This window comes from Bos mutus, chromosome 7, assembly GCF_027580195.1.
Source record: "Bos mutus isolate GX-2022 chromosome 7, NWIPB_WYAK_1.1, whole genome shotgun sequence".
Lineage (NCBI taxonomy): Eukaryota > Metazoa > Chordata > Mammalia > Artiodactyla > Bovidae > Bos > Bos mutus.
Window position 1 is genome coordinate 59,079,505 of NC_091623.1, and position 12,954 is coordinate 59,092,458.

The window sequence follows — 12,954 nt, forward strand, 5'->3', positions numbered from 1 at the left end:
CTTACACTCCATCCTTTCGGGGTTCCAAAGAGCAAACTGCGGGAGGAAAAGAGGCTGCCCGCTGCTTCTGCAAAGGTGGCGAGGAAAGGCTGACCCAGGAGTTGACAAACCCTCCCGATGCCTCATAAGGAAGCTATTATTTCAGAATTAGGGGAGCCATCAGCTCTTGCAAGGCAGCGAGCAAAGCCCAGAGGACTCTTGTAATGAGCCCCTCTTAGGGCTTTCCTCCAGCCTGGGGACATTTGCAGAAATGGCTGCGGAGGGCTGGGGAGAGTAACCTCCGACTCTAAGACAGTGCTGGCACCCAGTGGGACCCGAAGGAGCTTCTGAATCGATGCCGCGGACAGAAACACATGGAAAAGGACACACACTACGTATTTACAGGATCGTTCGGCTCCACTTAACAGAACCTTCTCACTAGTTTCATAACTGGGGAAACAGTTCCCAGGTGCACCTGAATTATTAAAACAAGAGATCCTCCAGGACCAAACAGATGGGACACGCCAGGGAGCAGTCCACGTCTCCCCCGCCCCCGGGGGAAAAAAAATCCTTGGTAGACCTTCCACCTTGGCCCCCGTGGACCTGCACACCATTCTGCCTGGTGTCATCGCGCCCACTGGGTGGAGACCCAGGCCCTGGAAGATCTGGGGCAGGTCCCTTTGGGCAGGAATCCGTCCCCCAGCTCCCAAGCGGCTGCAAAGGGCAGCCCAGGGGGTCCCCGTGGGAGCGACTTCAGGATTTACCTCTACAGAGAAGGGGGGCTTTGAGATGGCGACCGGGCAGAGATGGGTAGGCCCTGGGGGAACGCGTCTGGAAACTGTTCTGTGCATAGCAAGTGGATACATTTTTTTAAACGAGAAATCCAGACTGCATGCTTATTTTAGGGGAGGCTCAGGGAAATGGGGTGCGAGTTTGGAAGCCGCGATGGCACCGCGGATTGACTCGGGCAGTATGGTGAGATGCAATGATGGACATTTCGGGGGACACCACTGGGAAGCGCCCCGTTTACCCCGCCGATTCCCAAAGGGCCGGAAATGCAGGCGGGTTGATCCCAGGGCCTGGGATCTCTGTCTCTTTATTATTTTTTTTTTAATTATTAGGATTCTTGTGAATAATGGAAGAGGAGGGCCCCGCCAAGCAGGGCCAGCCGGGCCGGGCCACCCACGCTGTCATCTTTTGTGCGGGGCCGGCAGGGACGCCCCGGCCCAGCCCCCGCACGCCTCCGACCCGGGGAGGGCGCCCCCGCCTCCCGCCCCTGGCCCCGCCATTGTCCAGCCGCACCGCCCCCGCCCGAAGCCGGGCGGGCGCCCAGGGCCGGGCGGTTAACGCCCCCAACCGCCTCGCGGGCCCGGACAAAGCGCAGCGGCCGCGGCCCGAGCAGGCCGCGCCCGAGGCCTGGGCCTCGAGTCCCGGGCGCCCGCCCGCCCGCCCGCCCGCAGCCCCGGGCGCGGCGCGGGGGCGGCAGTGGCGGCGGGGCCCGCGCTCGGACGCGGCGGCCGCCTCCCCGCGGGCTCACCTGAGGCGGCGCGCGCGGCCCGGTCCGGAGCAGCGGCGCGCGCTCCCCCGCCCTCGGCGTCGCACCCCCAGGCCCCACTCGGGCCGGGCCCCGCTCGGTCGCTGGCGGCCGAGCCCTCCGCGAGCGCCCCGGGCGGGGCTTATAAGGCCGCGCGCCAGCTCCGCCCCGGCTACCATTGGCCCCCGAGCCCACGCCCGCGCGCCTATTGGCTGTCGCTGACAGCTCCGCCCCTCCCCTCCACCGGGCCCATCAACACTTCACGGCCCGCCCCCCGCGCGCCTCGATTGGGCGGGCGCAGCCACCGGCCTCGCCTCGCCATTGGCCGGCCGCTGGGGACACGCCGGCGCCTACCCACGTGCCCGGTGACCGGCTCGGTTCTCATTGCAGGCTGCGCACGCCAGCTAAGAGGCTGCGACCAACCCGACGGCTCTAGGCCTCGGATTGACAAGGGCGCCTCGGGGACCGCCCAACGACCGCAAGGGGGCAAGAGAATATTGGCTTACGGGATCAGCCCCAGGCGCGGACTGGCAGGAGCGGGTGCCAATCACGGCCCGAATCCCGCCCCGGTTATCAGGCTGCAGCTGAGTACGTGAGACTCAGCACAGCATCAGCACCGCGCCTGAAGGCTTCGGAGAAGGGGTTCGAGACCCAGAGCCGGAAACTGGGCTCAACGTTTTCCAATTCGCACAGTCAGGAGGTAGCAAAGATAACTTGCACTGAGAACTGGAGAAGTAAAACTCAAACAGCAAGCGCCTCTGCCTCCATTTCTCCTTTCTCCCCCACCACCCAAAAATTCCAATCTGTCACAATCTACACAACTTTGCAAAGGCTTTCGGATAAAGCTAGGTGACCTTCTGCGAGATCCCTAAAACGTAAGAGAGGCGAGGAGTTTGGTGCGTCCTGACTTAAGTTCAAAGCTCAGCTGGGCCCACAAGCCTCACGATGGTCGGCCCCCAGCGAAGTAACGTCGTTGGGCCTCGTTTCCCCTGTGAAATAGATACAAGAGCGATAGAATCCCTCACCGTGTGCCCCTCTCCTGGAAAGTTTAAGTCAGGTGAGAGGAGGCAGGTAAATCGGTTGATGATGTGACTTGGCAAAGTGAGCATGTAATTAAGGTTTGTACGATCATCATCATGACGGTTATTAATTGCATGCCAGGCAGTAGCTGGCCACGCCCCTTTTCATCTGGCAGAGTATCAATCGGACAACTGGACATTTCCTAATAACGTGGCTAGGGCACCTACGGTCTGTTTCTGGAGGTCCTGGACTCTGAAAAGGCTGCGGAGTTTGGAGCTTGCCTAGTTCAAGGATACTGCTGCAGTTAGGTGGAGAAGGCAATGGCACCCCACTCCAGTACTCTTGCCTGGAAAATCCCATAGACAGAGGAGCCTGGTGGGCTGCAGTCCATGGGGTCGCTAAGAGTAGGACACGACTGAGTGACTTCACTTCACTTTTCACTTTCATGCACTGGAGAAGGAAATGGCAGCCCACTCCAGTGTTCTTGCCTGGAGAATCCCAGGGACGGGGGACCCTGGTGGGCTGCCATCTATGGGGTCGCACAGAGTCGGACACAACTGAAGCGACTTAGCAGCAGCAGCAGCTGCAGTTCTGTACTCATGTGTTTCCAGTGTTGTGCTCTAAACATCCACCTGTAGATTAGATAAATAACTAACTTTGGAATATTTTTAACTATGTAGCCATTAAAAAGGGGTAGATTTACAAGTACGCTCAAGGAATGACCCCCCCTACACCCGTGTGGACAGCTGCAGGATGGTGCAGAACCCAATACCTTATGGAAAGGAATGCAGGGCAACTCATGGCTGTGTGGTTTCTAAGGGCCACCTGCCTGTAGCCCCACACAGAACAAGGCCATCCCCAAACTGAGAAAAGTAAATCTTCGGGAGAGGAGGGATTCAGGTTGGTTTAAAAAGGGTAGCTGGTGAGGAGGTTAATCTGCTCTAGGGTGTTTTGTGGCCTCGTGGGGGCTATATTCAGATATTCCCTTGTGCAGTTAAAATTTAACTTAAAAAACAGGAAACAGTAACTGCTCCCAAGGAACTCCCTAACCCGTGGGAAAGACAGAAATATAACCTGGTAGCCTTAATAGGGCCTCAAAAAATGCAATCCTAAAGGGATTCTCCCCCTCCCACCTGAAGTGTTTTTTTTTTTTTCTACTTAGTTTTTTACCCCATATGACAGTGAATTCCAGGTGTTTGGATTTCACAGACTCTGATTTTTTTAAAATCAGAGTACCTAAATAGGTTGTCAGCTTTCCAATTTTGCTTAGGAGGAGTTAAATTTTTTCTCAAGTTCCTTTTTTTTTTTAAAACAATTCTAGTGTAGTTGACTTATAATACAGTATTAGTTTCTGATGTACAGCAAAGGGATTCAGTTTTTATATATATTTATCCCTTCCTCCACCATCTTTCCCCTTTGGTAACCATAAGTTTGTTTTCTAAATCTGAGTCTATTTCTGTTTTGTAAATAACTTTGTTTGTATCATATTTTAGATTTCACATGAAAGTGATATCATGTTGTTTGTCTTTGTCTGGCTTACTTAGTATGAGAATCTCTATGTCCATCCATGTTGTTGCAAATAGCATGATTTGGTTCTTTTTTATGACTAAGTAAGACACCCTGGAATGTGAAGTCAAGTGGGCCTTAGAAAGCATCACCATGAACAAAGCTAGTGGAGGTGATGGAATTCCAGTGGAGCTATTTCAAATCCTGAAAGATGATGCTGTGAAAGTGCTGCACTCAATATGCCAGCAAATTTGGAAAACTCAGCAGTGGCCACAGGACTAGAAAAGGTGTTTTCATTCCAATTCCAAAGAAAGGCAATGCCAAAGAATGCTCAAACTACCACACAATTGCACTCATCTCACATGCTAGTAAAGTAATGCTCAAAATTCTCCAAGCCAGGCTTCAGCAATACGTGAACTGTGAACTTCCAGATGTTCAAGCTGGTTTTAGAAAAGGCAGAGGAAACAGAGATCAAATTGCCAACATCCACTGGATCATGAAAAAGCAAGAGAGTTCCAGAAAAACATCTATTTCTGCTTTATTGACTATGCCAAAGCCTTTGACTGTGTGGATCACAATCAACTGTGGAAAATTCTAAAAGAGATGGGAATACCAGACCACCTGACCTGCCTCTTGAGAAACCTATATGCAGGTCAGGAAGCAACAGTTAGAACTGGACATGGAACAACAGACTGGTTCCAAATAGGAAAAGGAGTACGTCAAGGCTGTATGTAACTTGTGCTGATTTGCTATGCACTGACCTGTATGTGGGGAGAAGGCAATGGCACCCCACTCCAGTACTCTTGCCTGGAAAATCCCATGGACAGAGGAGCCTGGTAGGCTGCAGTGCATGGGGTCGCTAAGAGTCAGACACGACTGAGTGACTTCACTTTCACTTTTCACTTTCTTGCATTGGAGAAGGAAATGGCAACCCACTCCAGTGTTCTTGCCTGGAGAATCCCAGGGACAGGGGAGCCTGGTGGGCTGCCTTCTATGGGGTCGTACAGAGTTGGACACGACTGAAGCGACTTAGCAGCAGTAGCAGTAGCAGCAGCAAGGCTGTATATTGTCACCCTGCTTATTTAACTTATATGCAAAGTACCTCATGAGAAACGCTGGGCTGGAATAAGCACAAGCTGGAATCAAGATTGCCGGGAGAAATATCAATAACCTCAGATATGCAGATGACACCACTCTTATGGCAGAAAGTGAAGAGGAACTAAAAAGCCTCTTGATGAAAGTGAAAGAGGAGAGTGAAAATTTGGCTTAAGGCTCAACAGTCAGAAAATTAAGATCATGGCATCTGGTCCTATCACTTCATGGGAAATAGACGGGGAAACAGTGTCAGACTTTATTTTTTGGGGCTCGAAAATCACTGTAGATGGTGATTTCAGCCATGAAATTAAAAGGCACTTACTCCTTGGAAGGAAAGTTATGACCAACCTAGATAGCATATTCAAAAGCAGAGATATTATTTTGCCAACAAAGGTCCATCTAGTCAAGGCTATGGTTTTTCCAGTGGTCGTGTATGGATGTGAGAGTTAGACTGTGAGGAAAGCTGAGTGCCGAAGAATTGATGCTTTTGAACTGTGGTGTTGGAGAAGACTCTTGAGAGTCCCTTGGACTGCAAGGAGATCCAACCAGTCCATTCTGAAGATCAGTCATGGGTGTTCATTGGAAGGACTGATGTTGAAGCTGAAACTCCAATACTTTGGCCACCTCATGCCAAGAGTTGACTCGTTGGAAAAGACCCTGATGCTGGGAGGGATTGGGGGCAGGAGGAGAAGGGAACAATAGAGGATGAGATGGCTGGATGGCATCACCAACTCGACGCACATGAATTTGGGTTAACTCTGGGAGTTGTTGATGGACAGGGAGGCCTGGCATGCTGTGATTCATGGGGTCGAAAAGAGTCAGACATGACGGAGCGATTGAATTGACTCATTGGAAAAGACCCTGATGCTAGGAGGGATTGGGGGCAGGAGGAGAAGGGGATGACAGAGGATGAGATGGCTGGATGGCATCACTGACTCAATGGACATGAGTTTGAGTGAACTCCGGGAGTTGCTGATGGACAGGGAGGCCTGGCGTGCTGCGATTCATGGGGTTGCAAAGAGTTGGACACGACTGAGCGACTGAACTGAACTGAACTGATGCCAATACTGCAAACACCAGACCACACACGGCTCATGTGGTTGTTTAGATGCTGGATAAAGTGGCTACCCCATCAACAGGCACAAGAAAGTACATACACTACTGTCCTAATGTTACTCTTTAAATTTGTATATAAAACATAGAGAAACATCTATAAACAAGTATGTACCCTGGCTTTGCCATGTCTTCGGGTAAGTCACTTAACCTGTCTGTCTATGCCTCAGGTGTTCCAAGGTTGAATGTTGCCATGCCAACACACATGTACAAATGAAGTCTAAAAATATTAACCCTCTGGGGTCAGGATCATATACTTTGGCTTTTTCTTCATCTTCAATTTACAAATGTTCTAAAGGATTATTGTTGTTCAGTCACTTAGTCATGTCTGACTCTTTCTGACTCCATGGACTGCAGCACAACAGGTTTCCATGTCCTTCACCATCTCCGGGAGTTTGCTCAAACTCATGTCCATTGAATCAGTGATGCCATACAGCCATCTCATCCTCCATCGGCCCCTTCTCCTCCCGCCTTCAATCTTTCCCAGCATCAGGGTCTTTTCCAATGAGTCAGCTCTTCACACCAGATGGCCCAAGTATTGGAGCTTCAGCTTCAACATCAGTCCTTCCAACTAATATTCCTTCCAATTATTATTAAAATCAGGGTTGATTTCCTTTAGGACTGACTGGTTTGATCTCCCTGCACTCCAAGGGACTCTCAAGAGTCTTCTTCAACACCACAGCTCAAAGGCATCAATTCTTTGGTGCTCAGCCTTTTTCAAGGGTTATTAATTTTATAGCATGGAGTGGAGGGAGAAAAGGGAAGATTTACATTAAAAAAAGAAAAAAGCAACCACATAAATTTTAAAAGGTGGTCCAACCTCAAACTGGAGTATTACTCAGCCATGAAGAATGAAGCCCTGACACTTGTTACAGTGTGGATGGGCCTTGAGAACACGATGCTGTGAGATGCCAGACACAAAAAACTGTCTTGTGAATTTAATTACATGAAATATCAACAACAGGCAAATTGGCAGACAGAAAGTGGGTTGATGGTTGCCAGGGGCTGGGGGAGGGGTGGGAAATGACTGCTAATAGGGACTGGGTATCTTTGAGGGGAAATGAAATTCTGGAACTAGGTAGAGATGATTACACAACTGTGCAAATATATTAAAACCCACTGTATACTTTAAGTGGATGTTATGGCATGGGCAATATATCTCAATAAAACTGCTATAAAATTAAAACTACCAAAAGTCAACCAGGAACCCAATACACATAATATTGGAATTATTTTCTGCATAGCAGTTCATATACACTTTTCTGGGGTTTGTTCATTTTTTAGGCTTTTTTAAAATATTTATTTGGCTACATTGGGTCTTAGTTGTAGCACATGGGATCTAGCTCCCTTGCACTGGAAGCACGAAGTCTTAGCCACTGGTTGACCAGGGAAGTCCATGGGGTTTGCTCACTTCTAACAATGACAGCTTTCTTAACTTTTGAGAAACAAAAAATATTCTACAATCTTGACAACATACCTCGGTGTGTCCTGTTCCCATGTGTGGCCCCCCTGCAGACACATAAGCCCACGTGGGGACATTATTTCTTGGCTCCTCATAGGAGGGCCTCTTTCTTATTTTTATTTCATGTTCACACTTTGACTTGAGATATAACTCACATACCGCACAAAGGATTCTAATGCATTCACAGGTATTGCAATCATCACCAAATTTAGGACATTTTTATCACCTGCAAAAGAACCCTGCACCCTTTAGCTCCCCACCTCCTCCATCCCTCACCACATCCTGTCATCACTACACGAAGCTGCCTTCTGTCTCTATAGATCCCTGTGTTTAGCATTTCCTATGACTGAGAAAATATGTGATCTTTTGTAACTAGATCCCCTGGAGAAGGACATGGCAACTGATTCCAGTATTCCTGCCTGGAGAAGTTCGTGGACAGAAGAGCCTGGGGGATTATAGTCCATGGGGTCACAAAGAGTTGGACATTGCTGACCACCACTAGCACTACTTTGACTTAGCATGATGTTTTCAAGGACACACTTGAAGGTCCTGAAGAGGCAGAGCTTTATTATTTTTTACATCCACCCACGGCATTACAGAGCCATCAGGACAAGGTATCAGTGGTAGGTTGGCATCTGCAGAACTCACCACTGTTAACTTCCCTGGAACTCTTAAACTTGCCTCATGGTTGGGGAATCCCCTGGTCCAGTGGTTAAGATTCCATCCTTCTATTGCAGGGGGCATGGATTCAATCCCTGGTGGGGGAACTAAGATCCTGCAAGCCAAGCCATGAAGGCACAGCCAAAAACAGGAGAAAACCTGCAAAATGTGCCTCATCCTTGGACTCTGGACTCCACTGGAAACGGCATTTCAGGTCATCTGTCTCCACACCCTACGTGCACCCATCCCCCCAAGCCTGCAGAGGGCCCCCCAGGGTAAAGCAGTTCCCTAGCTGACACCCACTTAAGGCAGGGCCAGTCTCCTTCCTCGTGAGGGTCCTATGACAGCCTCTGTTTCTTCAAGTGTAAATGGGGACAGTGCCATCCCCCTTAGTGACACTAAATGACCTCTGGTTCCAAGCTGGAAGGCCCAGCTCGGCCCCTCTGGACCACTGCCCATCATTTGGATCTTCTGGGCCTGTTTTCACACCTGCAAAGTGGAAATGATGCTACTTGTCTAGCATCCTGGGTTTTTTTGGATAGAGAAAACATGTTACAAGTTACAGAAGTGCCTAGTAGGCTACAGGGCAATTTGCAGACAAAAGACACCATCAAATGCAACTGTAAAAGACATTTATTCTGAGAATCTAAAACCTGGACAGAGAATATTGAACTTTGTAAAAAAAACAAAAAAAGCCTACACAGGATTTCGGTGTTTATTCCTAATACATTAAACCACCTAATAATGAAGAAAAAAAAGAGAAACTTTTAAAACAGTATTGCTCCAGTTTGTCTGCAGTTATGTGACTTAAAAATATCCCTGTTCTGTTGAGGTATAAGCTGCAAACTTTGGTAAAGTTAGAAACATTAACGAATCATTCCCCAAATACAAAACTCCCCCGACAAAAAAAAAAAAAAAAACACAACCAAACCCTAAAGTTATTAGCTTCCTTGGTACATATACAGTAACTACAAAAAAATAATAATTTCATTTGGAAAAGGTGTTTATTCATTTTAAAAGGTTTCCCTCTTGTAATTCCCAATTGGTGAGTTGAAAATTCAATTTCGAAGATCCACAAAACCCTGATCGTCCCCACTTGCTCACCTGGGGTCCCCAGGGAGGCACTGGAGGACCCCAGTTTCAGAAGCCGGTTGGCAGTGTCAATTCAGTGCTGAGAAAGAGCCCCAGGTTGGAAAGGAAGGAGGGACCAAAGGCACTTGAACGTGGCCCCGGGCGTGGCTTCCGTGGCATCAGGTTGGGACGGCGCTGGGCCGAGCGTCGGCCCCCACGGAGGGGAGGGTCCGGTGGAGGTAGCTTCGGTGTGGCCCCAGGTTTCTGCTCCGGTGGCCCATGGCCTCTGTGTGCGGTGGGGACGCGGAGGCAGCCCGGTGGGGGATGGCTTGGAGGTGAGGATTTCAACTGGCCCCAGTGGGACTTCTCTGCTTCTCCTTGGAACAGTTTCCTGCTGGTGATGCGGGGCCAACACCTGGGTGTGCTGACACCCAGGACCACAGCCTCGCTGGGTCTTAGGCGATGGAACTTCACCTCTGGGGGCCCGACCCACCAACCTTGAAAAGATTGTTCTAGGCAGCCCGGTGCCTTCTTGCGAGTCGGTGGCGGGGATGGCTGAGAACTCAACTCTGGGAACTCGAGCAGCCTTCACACCAACTCGTTTCTAATCCCATCCTCAGAAGAAAAACCATTTTTTGAAAAACTTTGTTTTGGGTTTTTTTTGTTTTTTGTTTTTTTTTTTGCTCATAAAATTGCAGGCTTTTTGTTTAAAACCAAAATAAAAACACTGAGAAGTCCAACTTTGTTCCTTCCTTTGAGCCATAATACAAATTCCTGAAAAAATTCATAGATAAAAAAAAAAAAACGGGAAGACGAGGCAGTTTTAGGGAGTGGAGGAAAAAACTACATGTTTAAGTTAAGCCCACTAAAAACGAAATGGGGGCCACGGACCCCTCTGATAACGTTTGTTTTTTTTCTTTTTTTAAAATACTCGGCGAGAAGTGCTTGAAGATCACCGCCCGCTGCCATAGCCGGGGAAGAGCTGGCTGAGGACGGCCTGCAGTGGCTGGTTCACGGTCATGGCGTAGCTCCGGCCCAGGTCATAGCGACAGGCCGGGCAGCTGAACACCTGGGCCTTGAAGGACCTGTCCAGGCAGTCCTGTGGGAGAATGGGGCGGGTGAGAGGTGATCCTGGCCACCCATGGTCCCCTGGGGCACCACCAGGCACCCAGAGGCCCCTGGCAGCCCATGACCAGCCCGGCTGCCCCAGGCTCATCAAAGACACCAAGGTCGGAACTTCCCAGCGGTCCAGTGGTCAGGACTCTGAGCTCTCACTGCCAAGGGCCCACATTCGATCTCTGGTCAGGGAGCGAAGATCCTACAAGCTGATCAATCAGTGTGGCCAAAAAAAAAAAAAAAGAGACTCCCAGGTCATCCTAGCTGCCAGGCTCCTGCACCTGGAGGTCACACCACCTGACGGATCTACCCTGGCGCTCTTGTCACTGGTGCTGCAGTCCCCTGCACAGAGGACCCTTCCCCAAGGTGCCCTGGAACATCAGGATGGTCCTGCCTCCCCACACCCTGTCTGCTTTCAAAACAGCACTTTCCTCCTTCTGGAACTGTCTGATGGACTGATGTGCGTGTGTTAACAGAGCAGACGCTCCCCACGATCGGGGGTTGTATCTCCCTGATGTTCCCCACACCAAGCACAGGACCCAGCACAGAGCACAGGCTCAATAAAGACGTGTCAGTGAGAAGACAGGAGGAAAGGGGGAAGGATGGAGTTTGGATTCTGAGCCAGACTTCTGGGTTCGAACCCAGCTGTCAACCAAACAATGCAGGAGGCAGTGTGTGGAGGAAGAGTCAGGTGGAGACTGAGCTGCAAGCCTGGGAGGCCCTGGAGAGCTGACCTCCCCATGAGAGGAACAGGCCAGAGATGATGCCCACAGGGGCACAGACACCTGCACAGGTATGCACACCTGAAGGATGGCACAAGGCAGCTGGGTGAGGGGCAATGCCAAGCAGGTGAAAACCTGCTGCCGCTGGAGGAGGGCAGTGGCTTTTGCTTCCTATATTTAAAAACCCCTGCATTCTTTTCCAGTATAAAGTCTATAGCTGATCGCAGACCAAGAGATAGTACTTTGTGCTCAATGCACTGATTCAGGTTCAAAACCAGGTGCTGGACCGCTTCGAGCTTCACAGTGGCCAAGAGGTGGAAACACCTAGAGCTCACTCACAGATGATGGATCAACACAACGTGGTCCATCTGCATGCTGCAGTGTGACCCAGCCTTCACACGGAAGGAGATTCTCACCCACGGGACAACACGCGTAAGCCCTGAACCTGATGCTTGGGCAGAGGAGCCAGACCCAGGACACACACTGCCTGATGCCACTCACAGGAGTTCCTTGGAGGAGTCAGATCCACAGAGACAGTAAGTATCAGCAGAGGGTGGGGTCAGGGGCTGGGAGTCAGTGTTTAACGGGGACAGGGTTTCAGTTTGAGAAGATGGGAAAGATCTGGTTATGGGGCCCTTTAAAGTCCCACAGCCAGAAAGGAGAGAGTTGGAGGTCAAACCCAGGCAGCTGATCCCAAAGATGTGCTCTCTATGCCACTCCGCCACGCCTCTGAACTTGGGCCCCACGTGGCCTGGGGCACCGGGGGGTATCTTTCCCAGCCTCCATCAGGCCACATGGGATGTGAGCACTGCCCGAGTGCTCCACATTCTCAGGGTCCCTCCCCTGGTCTGACAACCGACCCAACGCCCTGGACGCAGCTCGGTGACCTAGAGTGAGCAGGTGGCAGGGACAGTCCCTTCTGAGCTGCCTGCCTGTAAATTCCTACAGACTGACTCTGGCCAGAAGGCGTGGCAAAGATGCCATGCATGCATCCCAGTGCTTCCCAACTCCAGGGACTCCTGGAACCAAGTAGGTGGGGCCAGGGATGCTGCTCATGTCCCAGGACACCCCCACGATAGAGAACGATCCAGCCCCAAAGCGGGGAGAGACCCTGGTCCAGGACCCATCTCAGCCTCTCCCAACCTCTCTTTCAAAAGCTTCAGACTGGAGACCGCTTCCCTCCTAGAACTGACTGCTGGCTGGAGGCTCCAGCCCCACTCACCAGCCCTCATTGTGGGGACAGGCCCTAGCTACTCCCAAGTGCCGGGATGCTGCCCCGAGGCCCCTCTCAGGGGGCAGGTTAGTGCCACCTCATCCTCCAGGACGCCTTCCTCCTGGCTCCTGTAGGTGATAAGTGCCTCACGCCTCTCTAGCCCTGCCTGAGGCCCACTTAAATCATTTAGTGTGACCAGATGGCAGGAGCAGGACAGCAGCCCATCCTCTCCCACCCTGGACCCCGAGACGGGAAGATGCTGAAGAAGACCTGTGTGTGACCCCCACGAAGGTAGGCACGCACCGGCCTGCTGAGGGCCCAGCAGAGGGCCATCGTGGCTGGAGGCGCAGGGTGGTGGCAGGGCAATGGGCACCTGTGATGAAGGCTGGTGGGGGAGGGGAGAGCAACTGAAACCCAGGCAGCCCGGGAAACAGACCCTGAGGCGCCAGAAGGGCAAGGGGCA

The 12,954-nt window shown here is 51.1% G+C and overlaps 2 protein-coding genes across 3 annotated transcripts in view; both read right to left on the minus strand.

Annotated features, from left to right (window-relative positions):
• The window catches only part of KDM4B (lysine demethylase 4B), a 120,792-nt gene extending 119,158 nt beyond the window's left edge, over nucleotides 1-1,634 (minus strand). Inside the window, 1 exon segment of the mRNA XM_070373876.1 lies at nucleotides 1,517-1,634. The gene's annotated coding sequence lies outside the window, so the exon portion shown is untranslated.
• A 7,350-nt stretch (nucleotides 1,635-8,984) lies between these two features.
• UHRF1 (ubiquitin like with PHD and ring finger domains 1) overlaps nucleotides 8,985-12,954 on the minus strand; it is a 34,063-nt gene continuing 30,093 nt past the window's right edge. For both annotated transcript variants that reach the window (XM_070373877.1, XM_070373878.1), the window contains exon 17: nucleotides 8,985-10,539. In XM_070373877.1, coding sequence (XP_070229978.1) covers nucleotides 10,393-10,539 — 147 coding nt within the window. In that variant the 3' untranslated portion in view covers nucleotides 8,985-10,392. The remainder of the gene's footprint in view (nucleotides 10,540-12,954) is intronic.